General features: G+C 45.6%; 1 protein-coding gene across 2 annotated transcripts; it reads left to right on the top strand.

Annotated features, from left to right (window-relative positions):
* Nucleotides 1-1,820: 1,820 nt before the first annotated feature.
* Nucleotides 1,821-13,746, top strand: DPY30 (dpy-30 histone methyltransferase complex regulatory subunit). Of its 2 annotated transcripts, none has more exons than XM_040993028.1 (5): nt 1,821-1,891; nt 2,118-2,174; nt 2,272-2,319; nt 11,442-11,584; nt 13,402-13,746. In XM_040993028.1, the coding sequence occupies exons 2-5, from the start codon at nt 2,139-2,141 to the stop codon at nt 13,472-13,474; spliced, it is 300 nt and encodes a 99-aa protein (XP_040848962.1). In that variant the 5' UTR covers nt 1,821-1,891; nt 2,118-2,138; the 3' UTR covers nt 13,475-13,746. The 2 variants fall into 2 exon arrangements, with proteins under 2 accessions (XP_040848962.1, XP_040848963.1); XM_040993029.1 differs by lacking the exon at nt 1,821-1,891 and adding an exon at nt 1,902-2,026.
* The last annotated feature ends 4,900 nt before the right edge of the window (nt 13,747-18,646 follow it).

Genomic DNA, 18,646 nt, shown 5'->3' with positions numbered 1-18,646 from the left:
GGCTGGCAGATGGAGTTGGTGGGCTGAGTTAGGCTTCAATGCCCAGTTTTGTGTATGAAAGCTGAATGGGATGTTGGACAACTGGACCAGTCCACTGCACATGCTGGTAGGCGCAGGAACCATGGCGGGGGGTGGGCTCAGTGAGGGTTATCAGGGGTTGCTCCGACCGGCTTCAGTCCCACCCTGGTGTGCAGGAGGGCTGAGTGTGTGGTGAGCAGGGTTGAATTGGGATGAAACACCCACTGGTTTGCTGAGGAAGGAGGGCAGAATAAATCAATCAACTACCCCAATGAAGCTCGATGGCCAACTTCTAGGCGAATGGAGAGTCTGAGGTCGACTATGTCATCCAATAGGCCTTGGAAGGACTTCCTCATTCTTGGAGTGGTGATATCAGCAGCATCTCAGAACTACTGAAAGCACTTGAGCAGAACCCTGAGAACATGCTCCGCAGCGGGGACCTGGGGATGCCGTTGGGTACTGGGGACGCTGTGTGTGGTCTCTCCCGTTGTATCCTCCCTTCCTCCAGATACAGGAAGAAGAAAACGTGTGAGCCGCGGTCTTGTCTACTTTCCTCTGATCCTTGATCTTTCTCACCCTGATCAACTGTGTAAATAAACAATATCAAAAACACAACTTAAAAAACCCTGTTTAATTTATGTTCCTTAATCTATCAACATTTCTGAGATACAGGTGGGGGTAAGGTTGTTGCATTGGCATGGAGTTTGGTCTTACAGTCGCTATTTTCTATATTAGCCACAAAGGACATATCTTTGGCAAGTGCCTTGCCAAATGCACATTTCTTTTGTAAAGATTTATTTATTATTATTGGAAAGCCAGATATACAGAGAGGAGGAGAGACAGAGAGGAAGATCTTATGTTCGATGGTTCATTCCCCAAGCGGCCACAATGGCCAGAACTGAGCCAATCCGAAGCCAGGAGCCAGGAGCTCTTCTGGGTCTCCCATGCGGGTACAGGGTCCCAGGGCTTTGGGCAGTCCTCGACTGCTTTCCCAGGCCACAGGCAGGGAGCTGGATGGAAAGTGGAGCTGCTGGGATCAGAACCGGCGCCCATATAGGATCCCGGGCTCGTTCAAGGGGAGGACTTCAGCTGCTACGCCAAGCCGCCGGGCCCAGGTTTCAAATATTTTACAATTAAGTCTTCATGTTTTCATTTGCCAACTACAAATGGAACTAAATAAAATCTTATCACTGCAAATTTACGTGTAAACAAATGGAATTCCTGGAATGCAAACATCTGATTGACCAGATCCTGCTTGCTAGTCTCACAAATGAGGCAAATTATCCCTTGTACTTTTGAGACAACAGTGCAAAAAATAAATAAATAAATAAAAAAATACTAACCATACCGCGGTTTGGGACGCCAGCTGCATTTAGTTAATCTCATAGAAACAGCAGGTACCGCTCACAACGCATATTCAGAGATTTAAGGCTCGCAATCAAGCGGAATCCTGGATCCCCAAAGTCCGCGATTCCGTGGGGGATGCTGTGGCCTGGCCCCAGGGTTATTCGGACAGGAGCCATTCATTTCCCAAGTGTCTGGAGTCAAAGGAACAACTTGGGCGGACGTTCCCAGGAAGTCCCGAATCCCTAGCAGCCGGGCCGTTTACCGGGTCTGCACGTCCTGTGCTTGCAGGCGGACCACCGACCCTCTCGCCGTCCCCGGGACAGCAGCAGGGGTAGCACCCAGTTGCACCTGCGGAAGCCATGGAAGCCTCGGGGCGCGGACCAGGGTGCCTTCCCGCCCCCAGCGCGCCGGGAGGCTCTGCGCAGGCGCGCCGTCGTGCGACATCCGTCACTTACGGCCGGAGCGGCTCGCGCTGGGGGTTGGTGGAGCTGTGCAGAGCTGCCAGGAACCGACGGCTTCGGCTCGGGTAATCAGCTCGTCTTCCTCCTCCTGCTGCTTCTCCTGGGTAGTCGGAGCTGCTCCGTAGCTTCTGGACCGACGGCGGGGCTCCGGTCGCGGACTGTCCCCGTTTGCTGGGGGCGCCTCCGGCTCCCAGCTTGGGGTGAGGGGCGGGGTCCAAGCTGGACTGCACTCCATCCCGGAGTCTCGGTGTTGAAATCTCCCGGGTAACTCTCGACTCTTGTTTTTCTTAGATTGCTATCCGGGGAGTCGCCATGGAGCCCGAGCAGATGCTGGAGGGACAGACGCAGGTAGCCTGAGGCCCGCAGATCCCGGGGGGCGGCGTGGCCGGGGAGGCGGAGAGGGACAGTGCGCTGATGTCTGTGTGGCCGTGGTTTTGTTTTCTAGGTTGCAGAGAATCCTCACTCTGAGTACGGCCTCACGGACAACGTGGAGGTAACTCACCCAGTTCCCATGCCGCATCCACGCGTCTCTTTGAGAGCTGGAGAAAGCCTGGGATCCGTTTTATGTTAGCTCACTTTGCAGCAGGGAAACTTTAGCTAGCAGGAGCTGGATAGTATCAAGTTGTAGTTAACTTGTCTTAACTAGACAGTCTCATCGCTTTTGAGCCAACGAGTCGAACGTTTAAAGCAGTCTTAAAGAAACACATCCACGTGCTTGGGGGACGCTGTCAGAATAATTTTGCCAGCTGGGTGTTCATGGGTCTGTTGGGATGTTGCTATGTAAAAACTGCCTGTTACGGTTAAAAAAACAAACAAACGTGTGACTCTTTGTAGCAGAATATTGTGCTGGTGGAGTAAACAGTTTAAAAAACGTTTACTTCTTGCAGAGTTCAGCAGTAGATGCCATTGGAAGCAGTAACAAAGTAATCGCTTTGACTTCCGAGGTTGTGGCTCAGCTCATACAAGAGAAGGTGTATTTTCTAGAATTTCTTAATAAAGTGCTAAGAGATGGTTGTCTGAAGAATGGCGAGGGCTTTGTAAAGGAGTGAAGTAAATGCTGAGACAGATGGATTAACCAGTTTGGCAAATGGAGGTTTCCTGGAAAAGATGTTAATGTTTTTCAAACTTGGTTATATTACTACAGAAGCATTTCTGTGTACAGTAACAGCTGTTAATGTTTCTAAAGTCCCTTTGTGAAGTGCCACACATACTCAATCATTTTTTTTTAAGGTTTATTTATTTTTATTAGAAAGTCAGATATACAGAGAGGAGGAGAGACAGAGAGGAAGATCTTCCGTCCGATGATTCACTTCCCAAGTGAGCGCAACAGCCAGTGCTGTGCCGATCTGAAGCCAGGATCCAGGAACTTCTTCCAGGTATCCCACACAGGTGCAGGACCCCAAGGCTTTGCGCTGTCCCATCCAGCTCCCTGCTTTCCCAGGCCTCAAGCAGGGAGCTGGATGGGAAGTAGAGCTGCTGAGATAATAACCGGCACCCATATGGGATCCTGGCGCGTTCAAGGTGAGGACTTTAGCTGCTATGCCATGCTGCCGGGCCTGACATACTCAATCATTCTTTACTCTCAGGGCTGTTGGGTGACTTGGCCACTGTCACCCAGGAGCTAAGTGGGAAGCTATATTATCTTTCTTTTTTTTTTTTAAGATTTATTTATATTGGTAAGTTAGATTTACAGAGAGAAGATGTAGAGAAAGATCAGTTCACTGGTTCACACCCCAAGTGGCTGCATCAGCCAGAGCTGATCTGAAGCCAGGAGACTCTTCCCGTCCCCCATGGAGGTACTGGGTCCCAAGGCTTTGGGCCGTCCTCCACTGCCTTCCCAGGCCACAAACGGAGCTGGAAGGGAAGTAGAGCAGCCCAAGTATGAACCACTGCCCATATGAGATCCTGGCTCATGCAAGGTGGGGACTTTAGCCACTAGGCTACCACACTGCCCCTTCCCTCCCCCTGCTTTTGTTTGGGGGGCACTCGTAAGATTTACTTATTTTTTATTGGAAAGGCAGATCAGAGTTATGGAGAGAAGGAGAGACAGATCCTCCTTCTTCTGGTTTACTCCCCAGATGGCCACAATGGTCGAAGTTTATCCTAGCGGAAGCCAGGAACCAAGCTTTTTCCAGATCTCCCCTGCAAACACAGGGTCCAACGGTTTTGGACCATCATTTTTTGCTTTCCCAGGCCATAAGCAAGGAGCTGCATGGAAAATGGAATAGCCTGACTAGAACTGGAGGCTGTACAGGATCCTGGTGCTTGCAAGGTGGGAGACTTCATCATTGAACCCTCATGCTGGGTCCACTTTTTTTTTTAATCTTTAAAAATGCAATTTATCTGAAAGGCAGAGTTTGGGAAGAAAAGATTATAGAGATCTCCCACCAGCTAGTTTACTGCCTAAATGGCTGCAAGAGCCATGGCCTGGCCAGGACTGAGCCAGGAGCTTCTTCCAAATCTCCCTCAGGTGGAGGAGGGGGTGGTTGTAAGCACCTGGGCCATTCTCTGCTGTCTCTCCACGTGCATTAGCAGCAAGTGCAATTGCTGGAAGGAGAACCTGTGCCTGTGTTGGATGCCAGCACCCCAGGAGGTGGCTTAACTTTTGCATCACAATACCACAGCTGTTTTTCCTTTTCTATTTTGTTTTCCTCTTCTGTCCTTCTTTGCTTCCTTTCCTTTTTTATGTTTGTTTATTTGAAAGGCAGAATTAGAGAAAGAGAGGGAGAGAGAGAATCTACCTTGTGCGCTATCACTCCCCAGTGGTCACAGCAGCAGGTCTGAAGGCAGGAAATGGCGGGTTTAGCTGTGGAGTGCGGGGGAGGGGGCGGGGGGGGGGCCTGGACTGGGCCTTCTGCTGCTCTCAAGGTGCATAGGCCAGGAGCTGGATTGGCAGGAGAACAGCTAGAACACAAAGCGGTGCCCACGCAGGGTGGCAGAGCTGTGGACAGCAGCTTTGCTGAAGCAGAGTGCTGGCACAGCCTCCCCAACCCCCAGCTTTCCTTTCTTTGCTTTTTCTACTTTTCATGAAAACACTTCATGTTTATATGTTTATGGGATTTCATGTGATGTTTTTTAAAAAATGTATGTCCTTATTGGAATGGCAGAGTTGAGCCTGGTATGGTAGCCTAGTGGCTAAAGTCCTTGCCTTGCATGCGCTAGGATACCATAAGGGCACTGGTTTTTATCCGGTCAACCCTGTTTCCCATCCAGCTCCCTGCTTGTGGCCTGGGGAAGCAGTCAAGGACAGCCCAAAGCCTTGAGACTCTGCACCTGTGTGGGAGACCTGGAAGAGGCTTCTGGCTCCTGGTTTTGGATTGCCTCAGCTCCAGCTGTGGCAGCCACTTGGAGAGTGAATCAGTGGACAGCTGATTCACTTCCTAAATGATCCCAATGTCTGGAGCTGGATTGGCCCAAAGCCAGGAGCCTCCCCTGCTTCTCTCATATGAGTGCAGGCTTCCCGGGATTTGGTCCATCCTTTGCTGCTTTCCCAGGCATATCAACAGGGAGCTGGACTGAAGTGTAGCAATAAAAACTCAAACTGGTTCCCATATGGCATCAGTGGCAGTGCGGCGGGCAGCAGCTTTACGCACTGTGCCACAGCCCTGCTGGAACAGCCGCCCCACTGCAGAGCAGCCTGGCAGCTTTACAGCAGGACTAATTCGGAGTGCTAGTCTGACTGCACTGGCATGGCTACCTTGTGCCTGTGTAATTGCTATTAATGAGCATTGATTATGCATCAGTAGTAAGGAATACTTTTGTTTCCTTTTTTAATTGAAGTTTTACTATTGTTTCATGGTGTTCATGGTGCAGATTTTAATTGAATTGAATGCTGGGTCAGGAGTGTCTGTGAGCGCTCTGTACCGCTGTGTTCCGGTAATTTGAGACACTTCTTTCAAGGTTTCAGCAGTGTCTGCTGGATGATGCCTGCATATATGAAGGCAAAGCCATAAAACGGGAGAGCAGCAGTGAACATTTGATTCTCCATGGGCTGTGTAGCTCTCCTCTGATCTAGCCCTGCCATCCTAACCACAGGTGGGACTTGAAAGTGTAAACTGATCGCAGGCTGCTTTTTAAGTTGTGTAGTCAGTGAATGATGTCAAAAATATCCACTGTACTCACTTCAGCAGAGCATACACTAAAAAATATCCAGAGGCCCTGAAGGCTTACACGGTGGGATAGTGGGCTAATTCTCTGGAAAGCTAGCATTTTACATGGAGGCTGGTCGCTGGTTCGTGTCCCTGCTGTTACACTTCTAGTCCAGGTTTCTGTTTATGGCTGGGGAAAGCAGCAAAGGATGGCCCCTGCAAGTACATGGCAGACCTGGAATAGACTTTGGATCAGTCCAGCTCTGACTGTTGTGACCATTTGGGGAGTAAATTGGCAGATGGAAGATATCTTTCTCACTCCTTTTTCCTCTCTCTGTAACTGACTTTAAAGTAAAACAAATCTTTTTTTTTTTTTTTTTTTTTTTTTTAAAGTGAAAAAGTGTCTGGCACAGTAGCCTGGTGGCTAAAGTCTTTGCCTTGAACACGCTGGGATCCCTTAAGGGCACTGGTTCTAGTCCTGGCAGTTCTACTTCCCATCCAGCTCCCTGCTTGTGGCCTGGGAAAGCAGCAGAGGATGGCCCAAAGCCTTGGGACCCTGCACTTGTGCAGGAGACCTGGAAGAAGTTCTTGGCTCCTGGCTTCAGATCGGTGCAACACCAGCCATTGAGGTCACTCGGGGAGTGAATCTCCTTCCTTCTGTATATCTGACTTTCCAATAAAAATAAATAAATCTTAAAAAAATAAATAAAAAGTGAAAAATATCTAGGGGCAAGCCAGCAGCATGGAAAGCTGGTTAAGCCTCTGCCTGTGGTGGCAGCATTCCACCATGGCCTCCAGTGTGAGTCCCAGCTACTCCACTTTGGATTTAGCTTCCTGCTCGTGTCTGGGAAAGCAGCACAGGATGGCCCAAGTGTTTCGGAAATCGGTAAGAAGCTCCTGGCTTCTGAACAACCCAGCTCTGGCCATCGCAGCCATCTGGGGATTGAGCCAGTGAATAGATCTCTTTAAGCTTACTATCCCTGCAGTAAAATAGTGATGGCCAGGTGCTGTGGATCAGATTTATGGAGAGGAGAAACAGAAAGATCCTCCATCTGCTGGTTCACTCCCCAAATGGCTGCAATGGCCAAAGCTGAGCCAATCCAAAGCCAGGAACCAGGAGCTCCTTCCCGGGCTTTAGGCGATCCTCTGCTGCTTTCCCAGCCTATAAGCAGGGAGCGGAACGGGAAGTGGATTAGCTGGAACATGGACAGCGCCCAAATGGGATCCCAGCACATGCAGGGCGAGGCTCTAGCCATCCATCATGCCAGTGTCAGGTCCTTTATTTTTTTTTTTTCAAAGATTTATTAGATTTATTAAAAGAAGAACAATCAAGTGTGAGAGAGAAAGAAATAGAGATTTTTTTTTTCTATCTACTAGTTTTTCCTCCAAATCGCCAAAATAGTAGGGCTGTGCCAGGTTGAAGGCAGGAGCCAGGAACTTCATCATGCTTTCCCATGTGGAGGGACTGATGGGAAATGCAGCAGCTGGAACCTGAACTGGCACTCCAGTGTGGCATGCCGCTGAGTCAGCTTAACCCTCTGTATCCTACCGTGCTGGCCTCTGTATACATGTAATGCCCTTTTATGAATTAATGATATTGTAAAGTGGCAATTTAAGTATTACTGGGCAAAAGAAAAAAGCAAAAACAAACAACCCTAACATACTGTGTTAGCCTTTTTTTTTCTTAACCAATTTTAGAAAAAAAGATTTATTTACATTTCAAAGGCAGAGTTAGAGAGAATCTTCCATCTACTAGTTGGCTCCCCAAAGCACTATTAATTTTTATGTATTTTTTAAGGTAACCTTTTTATTTTTTGAAAGGCAGAGTGGCGGGGAGGGAGGGAGGAAGAGAGAGATCTTTTATCTGTTGGTTCACTCCCCACATGGCTATCGTGGCTGGTCCATCAGAAGCCCAGAGCTGCTTCTGCGTCTCCCACATGGGTAGCGGTGGCCCAAGCGCTTGGACCATCTTCTGTTGTTTCCCCAGGCACTTCAGAGCTAGATTGGCCAAGACGCAAACTGACAGTCCATTAAGGGATACCAGCTTTGTAGGCAGTGGCTTAACCTGTTGTGCCTTAATGCTGGCCCGTTTTTTATTTGTTTGCTTTATTGGAAAGTCAAATATATACAGAGAGGAGAGACAGAGGAAGATCTTCCATCCGGTGGTTCACTCCCAAATGGCCACAATGGCTGGCGCTGAGCCAATCCAAAGCCAGGAGCTTCTTCCAGGTCTCCCACATGGGTGCAGGGTGCCAAGGCTTTGTGCCGTACTTGACTGCTTTCACAGGCCACAAGCAGGGAACTGGATCAGATGCAGGGTTTCTGGGACACAAACAAGTGCCCATATGGCATCCTGGCGCAGGCAAGGCAAAGACCTTAGCCACTAGGCTACAGTGCCAGGCCCTTGCATGCTTTTTGTTTTATTATTATTTTTTTAATTCTGGACACCATTTTTCTTTAATTGTTTCTCTTACTGTGCCATTTTTCTGTGGCTGGTGTGACAAATCAGTTGGTTAATCCTCCTCCTGCAAGTTCTGGCATCCTGTATAGGTGCTGGTTTGTGTTCCAGCTGTTCATTTCACTTCCTATCCAGCTCCTTGTTTATGGCTTGGAAAAGTAGCGGAGGATGGCCCAAAACCTTGGGACCCTGCACCTGCATGGGAAACAGGAAGAACGCTCCTGGCTTGGGATTAGCTTACTCTGATCATTGAGTACATTTGAGGAATGAAGCAACGGATAGATCTTTCTGTTTTTCTTTCTCTTTGTAAATCTGCCTTTGAAAAAAAAATTCGATTTTCTTTCCTTTACTTGCTTTTAAGTGGTTACTTTAAGGATTGTAGTTTGTAAGTTAAATTGAAGTACATTTTACCTTTAAGTGTATCTTTGTATCTCTTTCCATGTCTTTGGAATAGGAACCTTATTAGCTTTCATGTTTCTCTTCCTTTTTTTTTTTTTTTTTTCTTTTGTAGTATGCTTTACTTATATGTGTGTTAGGATTTCGAAAATGCATGGTAGGGTTATTTTTTGTTTGTAAACTTAATTATCTTTTAAGATATTTAAGTGATAAGAAAATGTAGGATTTAACGTTTAACCCGTTTTTTTGCCATTTTGGTGACTTTTTCCTCTACATCTCTGCTTCCACCTGGCATTATTTTCACTCTGCTTGAAGGAATTTGGTTTTTGTGTGTAAATCTGCTGGCAGGAATTTCTAAATGTGTTTGTTGTAGCCTTTGGGACAGCTAGTTTGAGGTTCTGCATCCTCTCCCAGTCCTCTGGCCCTTTGAAGGATGGCAGCGTCTGGCTAATGTGCTCTCTGGCAGGCAGTAAGTGCCATTCTGAATATCTGGGGGAAAAAATCAGAGTTTTGCATTTTTTCAGATTTTTTTGCTGGATATGGATCTGTTTTTCAACATATAAGGCATTTGCTGTTTTTAAAGATTTATTTATTTTCATTGGATATGCACGTTTATAGAGACAAGGAGAGACAGAGTGAAAGACCTCCACTCTTTTCTTTTTTTAAAGATTTGTTTTTATTAGAAAGGCAGATTTACAGAGAGAGGAGAGACACAAAAAGATGTTCCATTTCTGGTTTACTCTCCAAATGGCCATAAAGAATGTAGCTAAGCTGAGGCAAAGTCAGGAGACAGGAGGTTCTTATGGGTCTCCCAAGTGGGTGTAGGGTTCTAAGGCTTTGGGTCACCTCCTGCTGCTTTCTCAGGCCATAAGAATGGAGCAGGTTTCTAAGTGGAACAGCTGGGACACGAACTGGTGCCTATATGAGATTTAGGGCCCAGCGTGGTGGCCTAGCAGCTGAAGTCCTCACTTTGAACATGCCAGGATCCCATATGGGTCCTGGTTTGAACTCCTGCAGCTCCACTTCCCATCCAGCTCCCTGCTTGTGGCCTGGAAAAGCAGTCGAGGATGGCCCAAAGCCTTGGGACCCTGCACCTGCATGGGAGACTTGGAGGAAATACCTGGCTCCTGGCTTCGGATTGGCGCATCACTAGCCGTTGTGGTCACTTGGGCAGTGAATCATTGGACGGAAGATCTTCCTCTCTGTCTCTCCTCCTCTCTGACTATGCAATAATATTAATAAAATAAATCTTTCTAAAAAAAAAAAAAAGAGGTGAGGATTTCGCCACTGAGCTAAGGCACTGGGCCCAGGGTGCTTTCATGTAGCAGTTCTAACTTCCTGTTAGTGTTTCTGAATAATACAGACTAGCCATTCACTTGATGCTACAATGCTTCCAAAAAAGAAACAACAATGCTTAAGCAACTCCTGTATATCTTATAATAAATCCCTTAATCAGTTTTCTTAGGTATTTCATTTGAATACTTAATGAGTACTTAGCATATGCCAAATGCCAAAATTTTAGAAATCAACATATTAGGCACGGCATGGTAGCCTAGAGGCTAAAGTCCTCACCTTGCACACGTGGGCATACTGAATGGGTGCCGGTTCTAATCCCAACAGCCCCGCTTCCCATCTATCTCCCTGCCTGTGGTTTGGGAAAACAGTCGAGGATGGCCCAAAGCCTTGGGACCCTGCATCCATGTGGGAGACCTGGGGGAAGTTCCTGGCTCCTGGCATCAGATCAGCTCAGTCCCAGCCATTGTAGGCACTTGTAGAGTGAATCAGCAGTATATCTAATCGATAAGAAAGAAATCTTAAAAAAAAAAAAAGAAAAGAAAGACCCTTTGAAATTTCAAAGGTTGTTTCAATTTCTTTTATTTTAAAATTTTTATTTATCATATTTGAGAGAGGAAATAAAAGAGAGAAGCAGATAGAAATTGCTCCCTTCTTCAGACTCACTCCTACATCAAATTTGAAAACAGTGAATAGAAAACAATGGTATTGAATTTTGTAGTGAAGACACTTCATTGAAGTGCTTCCATTGGAATCCTGGTTTCCACCTTTCTGCTAATCTGTACCCTGGAGGGAGGAGGTGAGAATGGCTAAAGTAATTTGTTCCTTGCCTGCCACCTTATGGTTAACCTGGACTGAATTCTGGACACCTGGCTTCAGTGTAGCCCAACCCCGGTGCTGGATGCATTTGGTGAATGGGCCAGCAAAACATACTAGCTCTAAACTAAGATTATCTTTGGCAAAATGGCATCTATGGTGTAAAAACTGAAACAGGGCTAGCTTTCTTGCCATGATGCACTGGTACTCAGCATCATTTCCAGTAGTTTTGGAACATATTAAGAGAAAGCACTCAGATGGAAAAAAAAAAAGTTAGGCAAGGAGTGTATTTACTATAAAAAAAAGAGTGAAAGAGAAAGAATCAGGAGATATGCCATTATAAGTGTTAGATGTTGTGGTACCTTCGGAAGTTTGAGAAAAGATTAAATGAAATTTCAGAGATGTGTTTTGATTTATTTTGACATGGAGGTTTGCAGTCTTGTCCGATATTTCTTGGTTTTTGTGTGCCTTTTCTAGTAGTACCCTGTTTTAATTAGCCTTATTTACCACTAGAAACAATCCAGTTATTTGCAATATTCATGCATTGTGTTTTGAATTCACCAGAGGATAGTAGAAAATGAGAAGATTAATGCTGAAAAGTCTTCAAAACAGAAGGTGGATCTGCAGTCTTTACCAACCCGTGCCTACCTGGATCAGACAGTTGTGCCTATCTTATTACAGGGACTTGCTGTGCTCGCAAAGGAAAGGTAAGACAATGGTACCTGCTCATGGGGTTAGCAGAGTAAGCCAAGTGGACCGCTGTAGCTGAAAAGCCATTAGGTAGACTTTGCTGCCTTGCATTGTATCATGAATACTAAAGTTTTTCTTTAAAGAAGGGAGCCATAACTTCACTGTTCAGATACTCACATTTTTTCCTCAGTGGTATATCATACATATCTGTAAATTTTGTATATTTTACTTAATAACAAACATTTTCCATGTATCTATAGTGTTTATACTTTAAATTGTAATATCACAACTAGGGTGTTTTTCCATTGAACATGTAGGTTCAATTTCTTCTAGTTCTGTGTGTCACTAGGTAGTTTCTCTAGTTCCATAGCTCTTTTGCTTTTGTTTAAAGCTTTAAGGTTTTCTAGTTCAAAGGACATGATTTTTTTTCTATTTATTTAGGGGTTGGTGCCATGGCTCAACAGGGTCAATTGCCCGGTGTCACGGCATCCCATATGGATGCCGGTTCGTACCCAGCTGATCCACTTCTGATCCATTTTTCTGGTTATAGCCTGGGAAAGCAGCCAAGGATGGCTCAAGTATTGGGCCACTGCACCCACGTGGAAGACCTGGAAGCAGCTCCTATCTCTCAGCTTCCGATTGGTTCAGCTCAGGCCGTTGTGGTCATTTTGGAAGTGAACCAGTGCATTAAAGATCTTTCTGTTTCTCTGTAAATCTGCCTTTTAAATAAAAGTAAATCCATGAATTAAATATTTATTTATTTATTTATTTATTTGATTGATAGAGTTACAGAGAGAAGGAGAGAAAGTGAATTATTCCATCTGTTGGTTAACTCTATAAATGGCTGCAATGGCCAAAACTAGGTTTATCAGGAGTCAGGAGCTTCTTTTGGGTCTTCCGTGTGGGAGAGGCAGAGAAAGAGAAAGATCTTTTCTTCTAATATTTCATTTCCCAAATGGGTCCTGTGGCCTTGCTGAGCCACAGCCAGTACCTGGAACTTCACCCCACTCTCCTGCATAGCTGGCAAGGGCCTGGCTGCTACGCCATCCTCACTGCTTTTCCAGGCCATCAGCAAGGGAGCAGGATCACAAGTACAGCAGCTGGAGGTTGAATCGGCCCTCACATAGAATGCTGGCTTAACCCACTGTACCACGAAGATGGCTCCCACAGTTATCACTGATTTAAATTTTCTGAATAGAGGTAAAAGTAGAATTTTCCTGGGCCTGCCTCAATGGCTCCATTGGCTAGCTAATCCTCACCTTGCAAGCACCAGTGTTCCACCTGGGTTCTTGCTCCAATTGCTTCACTTCCCATCCAGCTCCCTGCTTGCAGCCTGGGAAGGCAGTAGGAGATGGCTCAAAACCTTGGGACCCTGCAACCATATGTGATACTAGGAAGAGGCTCCTGGCTGTTGGCTTCAGCTTCAACCACTGGGTTCATTTAGGGAGAAAATTAGATCCGAGTTAGATCAGCCTGATGTTCACAAACTAAACATACTTACGTGGTACTCAGATCAAGAAACTGAGTACTCTCCACCTGCCTTTCAGCCCCTCCAGTGTTTATTCTTTTTGGGGTGATCATCATTCTGGTTTCAGTGTATCTTTAAAACTTTTGTTTCAGAATTGGGTCCATAGCCATGGTTAAGTTACGTAATAATTTCACATTCCCCTGTTGACTGATTTGCTTGCGTGTCTTACTTATCCCATTAGTGCAAATACTCTTTGACTATAAAATTACAATTTACTTCAAAAAGTATGTTTTCATTATGGAACTTTATGTGTAAATGCACACATCTGCAAAGTATGTCTAAGCTTTGGATGTCCTTTCCTTTCAGACCACCAAATCCCATTGAATTTCTAGCATCTTATCTTTTAAAGAACAAGGCACAATTTGAAGATCGAAACTGACTTCTTGGGATGAACAGAAGATTTTGGTTGCTACTGCAGATTTACATGATTAAGAGGCAGCTTTCATTGCCGTGATTTTCTCCCTTTATGGAAGTATCAACACCTTCAGGACAAAGAAATGTTTCTGGAGTTGCAGAAGAGAACATATCTCCCTTATTTTGATTTAATCACCATACTTATTTAATGAGCATATTCTGTGCAATTTATTCTCATATTGTCTATATCTTTGTTTTTAAAAAAAAGGATCTTCACAATAAACTATCACAAAATCATTTTTAAAGTAGTTTCATTCTATGTGATTAATATTTATGTGGTGGAACTCATTTTCATAAATTGTGTCTTGTGATACTTTGACTTTACAACAGAGTGAATATACAGCCAAGGTGTCAAGATTCACATACTAAAACACAACATTGCAGAGCGGGCAGTATTCCTGGTGCTGTCAACTTTTGTAGTAGTAATAGCTGTCGTTTATTATTTTTTGAATATTTATTCTTATTTGAAAGACACATTTACAGAGAGGAGAGAAAGATACTAGTTCACTGCCTAAGGGGCCACAATGGCAGGAAATAAGCCAAATCTGAATCCAGAAGCTTCTTCCAGGTCTCCTGTGTGGGTGCAGGATCCTAAGGCTTTGGGTCATCCTCAGCTGCTGTTCCAGGCCACTAACAGCGAGCTGGAAGGAAAGTGGAGCAACCAAGATCACAGACTGGTGCTCATATGGGATCCCAGCACGTTTGAGGTGTAGATTTAGTCACTGGGCCATTGTGCTAGAGCCAGATGCATAGAGCCAGTCCTATAAGGTGTAATTCTTCCATTATCTAATACGGCCACTCTGCAAAGGAGCTGCTGTTATTTCCATTGAACAGATAAGGAAATAGACTTGGGAGAGTTAGTTGCTTAAGACAACACCTCTGCTACCTGATTCAATGGGTGTTCAAACACAGTTCTACTATTGTGTTAGTTAAATGAGAAGTACTGTATTAAGTGCCATTGCCTCCCTTTCAGTAAAAACCAGCAGCTCGTCCTTTATCTATCCCATTGTTTCCTAGGAAAAACCTAAGATAGCTTACTATGAAGAGATCCTGGAAAACATTCAGTAGCTCAGTGAGTTTCAAAAGAAATTGTGTCTTTATACTGCAAAGACATTTGATGATTATTACAAGTGAAATGAGACTTGGTTCCACTGGAATCTAGTGGATAGGGACCAGGAGCATAGCTCAACATCTTAAGATGCACAGGATTGCTTTCATGGCCAACTGCCTCAGGAAGTACCCAACTCACATTGCAGTAGTTTGAAAAGTTGAAAAAGCTAATGTTAGACACCTTTGAAGCAATAATCCTAACCATGCAAGTGCCAGGATTCACATGGACACCTGTTCTTGTGCTTCACTTGTCCCAGCTGCTTCACTTCCCTTCCAGCTCTGTGCCTGGGGCCTGTGAAAGCAGCAGAGGATGGGCTTGGCAAAGCCTTTGAAGCCTCTATCTACAGGAGAGACCTAGTAGAAGCTCCTGGCTCCTGACTTTGGATGGGTTCAGCCCCTGCCTTTGCACACACTTGAAATGTCTTTCTTACCTTCTCTGTAAATTTGCCTTTCAAAAAAGAAAATATATATATATATATACATATACATATATATATATATATCGCAAAGAAAAAGCCCTGTGTGGTGGCCTAATGACGGATGTCCTTGCCTTGCATGCTTTGGGATCCCATATGGGCGCCGGTTCATGTCCCATTGCTTTGCTTCCCATTTAGCTCTCTGCTTGTCTCCTGGGAGAGCAGTCAAGGGCGAACCAAAGCCTTGGGACCCTGCACCTGCACAGGAAACCTGGAAGAAGCTCATGGATCCTGGCTTCAGATTGGTGCAATTGCAGCCAAAGATCTTCCTTTCTGTCTCTCCTCTCTGTATATCTAACTTTCCAATAAAAATAAATCTTTCGGGTCTAGTGCAGTGGTCTAGCAGCTAAAGTCCTTGCCTTAAACACAATGGGATCCTATATGGATGCCAGTTCTAATCCCGGGAGTTCAACTTCCCATCCTGCACCCACCTGGGAGACCTGGAGGAGATTCCTGGCTCCCAGCTTTGGACTGGCACAGCACTAGCTGTTGCAGTCACTTGGGGAGTGAATCATCAAACGGAAGATCTTCCTGTCTGTCTCTCCTCATTTCTGTATATCTGACTTTGCAATAAAAATAAATCTTTAAAAAACATAAATCTTGAAAAAGAAAAGACGCTTTTACAAAAGTTACTGGGATCAGCAATGTGGTGTACCGTATTAATTCACCTGTGTCACCAATATCCCATCCAAGTTCTGTTTTGCAGGCTGAATGATCCCCTCCTTTAGTTTGTTTGTTTGTTTTAATTCAAAGGTCAGATTTACAGAGAGAATGAGAGAAAAAATATTTTATCTACTGGTTCATTCCCCAAGTGGTCACAGTGGCCAGAGCTGAGATGATCAGAACCCAGGTGTCTCTTCTGGGTCTCCCAGGTATGTGCAGGGTCGTCATCTAGTACTTTCCCAGGCCACAGTCAGGGACCTCGAAGCTAAGTGGAGAAGCCTGGATTCGAACCAGCGCCCGTATGGGTTCCTGGCAAATGTAAGGCAAGGACTTTAGTCACTAGGCTACAGCGCTGGGCCTGACTGTTCCCCTTGTGGTCCAGTTCTCTGTTGATGTGCCTGAAAAAGAAGCAGATGTCTCAACTCCTGGGGTATCTGCACATATATGGGAAATTAGAAAAAAGCTACTGGCTTTGGCCTGCCCCAGCCATGACTTTTCTGGCCATTTGGGGAGTAAACTAGCAACCGATGGAATATTTCTGTCAGTATCCTCTCTAGAAATCTGTCTTTCAAATAAATAAATCTTAATAAATCTAAAAAAGGCTATTGGGCCCAGCGCAGTAGCCTAGTGGCTGAAGTCCTCACCTTGCATGCTCGGGGACCCCATAGGGGTCCTGGTTCTAATAAGAGCAGCCCTGCTTCCCATCCAGCATCCTGCTTGTGCCCTGGAAGAGCAATCAAGGATGGCCCGAGGCCTTGGAATCCTGGACTGTGTGGGAGACTTAGAAGAGGCTCTGGCCATTGTGACCATTTGGGGAGTGAATCAGCAGATAGAAGATCTTCCTCTCTGTCTGTCCTCCCCTCTATATATCTGATTTTATAATACATTAAAAAAAATGCATATTAAAACCTTGTGTCGGGACCAGCGACAAGTCTTTGCCTTGAATGCGCTGGGATCCCATATGGGTGCTGGTTCTAATCCCGGCAGCTCCACTTCCCATCCAGCTCCCTGCTTGTGGCCTGGTAAGGCAGTAAAGGATGGCCCAAGGCCCTGGGACCCTGCACCTGCATGGGAGGCCTGGAAGAAGTTCCTGGCTCCTGGCTTCGGATTGGCGCAGCACCTGTCTTTGTGGTCACTTGGGGAGTGAGTCATTGAACGGAGGATCTTCCTCTCTGTCTCTCCTCCTCTCTGTATATCTGACTTTGTAATGAAAATAAAATAAATTTTAAAAAAAGTAGGTTTCTTATAAAAAACCTTGTGTCTGTAAGCTAAACGTCTTCAGGCTTTCTCAGCATTAGAAACATGCTGACAAAATGAGGTATGCTGTTTTTCTAAGTACAGGGAAAATGTACTTCAGTAAGACTGATGAGTGTGCATAGGTGGTATTGCCTACGTAGTTCTGTGCATTTATATGGGAAAAATCTGGAAATATTTGCATCTCCCAATAGTTCCACAAGTGTTAATCCCAGCAAATGAACTCCATTTTCTTGGCTAACCTGTAAATCCACTCAAGTGTTCCCTGTGATACTTCCTTTCACTTATTTAAAAAAAGAGTTATTTGAGATACAGCTGCTTTTGGCAGGTTCATTGCCACAAATGCCTGTGACTGCTGGAGCTGTGCCTTTTCAAGTTAGCAGCTGGAAATCCAGATGTTCCACAGGAATGACAGCAGCGCCATCACTTGGGCTATCACCCTGGGCAATGGCAGGCCAAAGCCAGAGCTTTATTTTGGTCTCCCATAGAAGTACAGGAGCCCTAGCAGGGCTACAACACCTGTGAGCCTCATGTGGACTAGATCGGGTAAAAGCCAGGCTGGGCTGATTATTCCTACTGGTGCAAACAAAATTAGAGTGGGTCAGGGTTGTTTGGGCTTAGCTGCAGCATCAGCTGGCAGAAGCTGGCACTGGGGTCTAATTCTGTCAAGTCAAACCACAGAACCACCTGGAGAATGCACAATCTGGGAGTGGGAAAGGCCTGGGAGGGATATTGGGCTCCTCCCTCTTGGTTACCTGGGTTACCACTTCCACTGGAGGGCATGAAAACTAGGACAGGGGCTGGGGTGGCTAGAAAGGCACTCAACAATATCCGTGAGGGCTGGATAGTTGAGCCTAGCTGGAACCAGGTGCCCATATGGGATCCCAGCACATTCAAGGCCAGGACTTTAGTCCATAGGTTGCTGTGCTGGGCCCTAGGCACCGGTTCTAATCTTGGCAGCCCCATTTTCCCATCCAGCTCCCTGCTTGTGGCCTGGGAAAGCAGTCGAGGACGGCCCAATGCCTTGGGACCCCGTACCCTCATGGGACACCCGGAGAAGCTCCCAAATGGGATCCTGGCTCATTGAAGATGAGGACTTTAGGTGCTAGGCCATTGCACAGGGCCCAGAAATAAATTTTTAAATTAAAAAATATTTATTTTTGAAAGAATTACAGAGAAGGAGAAAGAGGAATTCTCCACCTACTGATTTACTTCCCAGAAGGCTGCAATGTGCAGGGTTGGGCCAGGCCGAAGCTGGGCATCCGAGAATCGATGTGCGTCTCTCAAATGGGTGGAAGCGGCTCAGTTAGACCATGTCCCAACCGCTCTGCAGTGCATCTGCATGGAGCTAGATTGAAAGCGAGCAGCCCAGAAAGGCACTGGTTTTGCTAAAGCATGCATGTATACCATCAGCTTTACCTACATTTCCACAAACTTTTTTTTTCTCTCAGATTTACAATGAGAATTTCATCTTGTCCCTGAGTTTTGCTACTGTACTCTAGAAACACCTATGCCATGGAATCTGAGTTCTTCTCTTCCCTTTTCTGTTACACTTTGGCTTTGGTGTGAGTACAGTGGCATAGCATGCTCATTTCCTGCCTGTTAATAACAGCACCTGATGTGGTTGCTGGTTC

The sequence above is a fragment of the Ochotona curzoniae genome, unplaced genomic scaffold, assembly GCF_017591425.1.
Source record: "Ochotona curzoniae isolate NIBS_2020 unplaced genomic scaffold, NIBS_Ocur_1.0 contig_883, whole genome shotgun sequence".
Taxonomy (NCBI): domain Eukaryota; kingdom Metazoa; phylum Chordata; class Mammalia; order Lagomorpha; family Ochotonidae; genus Ochotona; species Ochotona curzoniae.
Note: the sequence above shows the minus strand (reverse complement) of the source record. Positions and strands in the feature narration are given on the sequence as shown.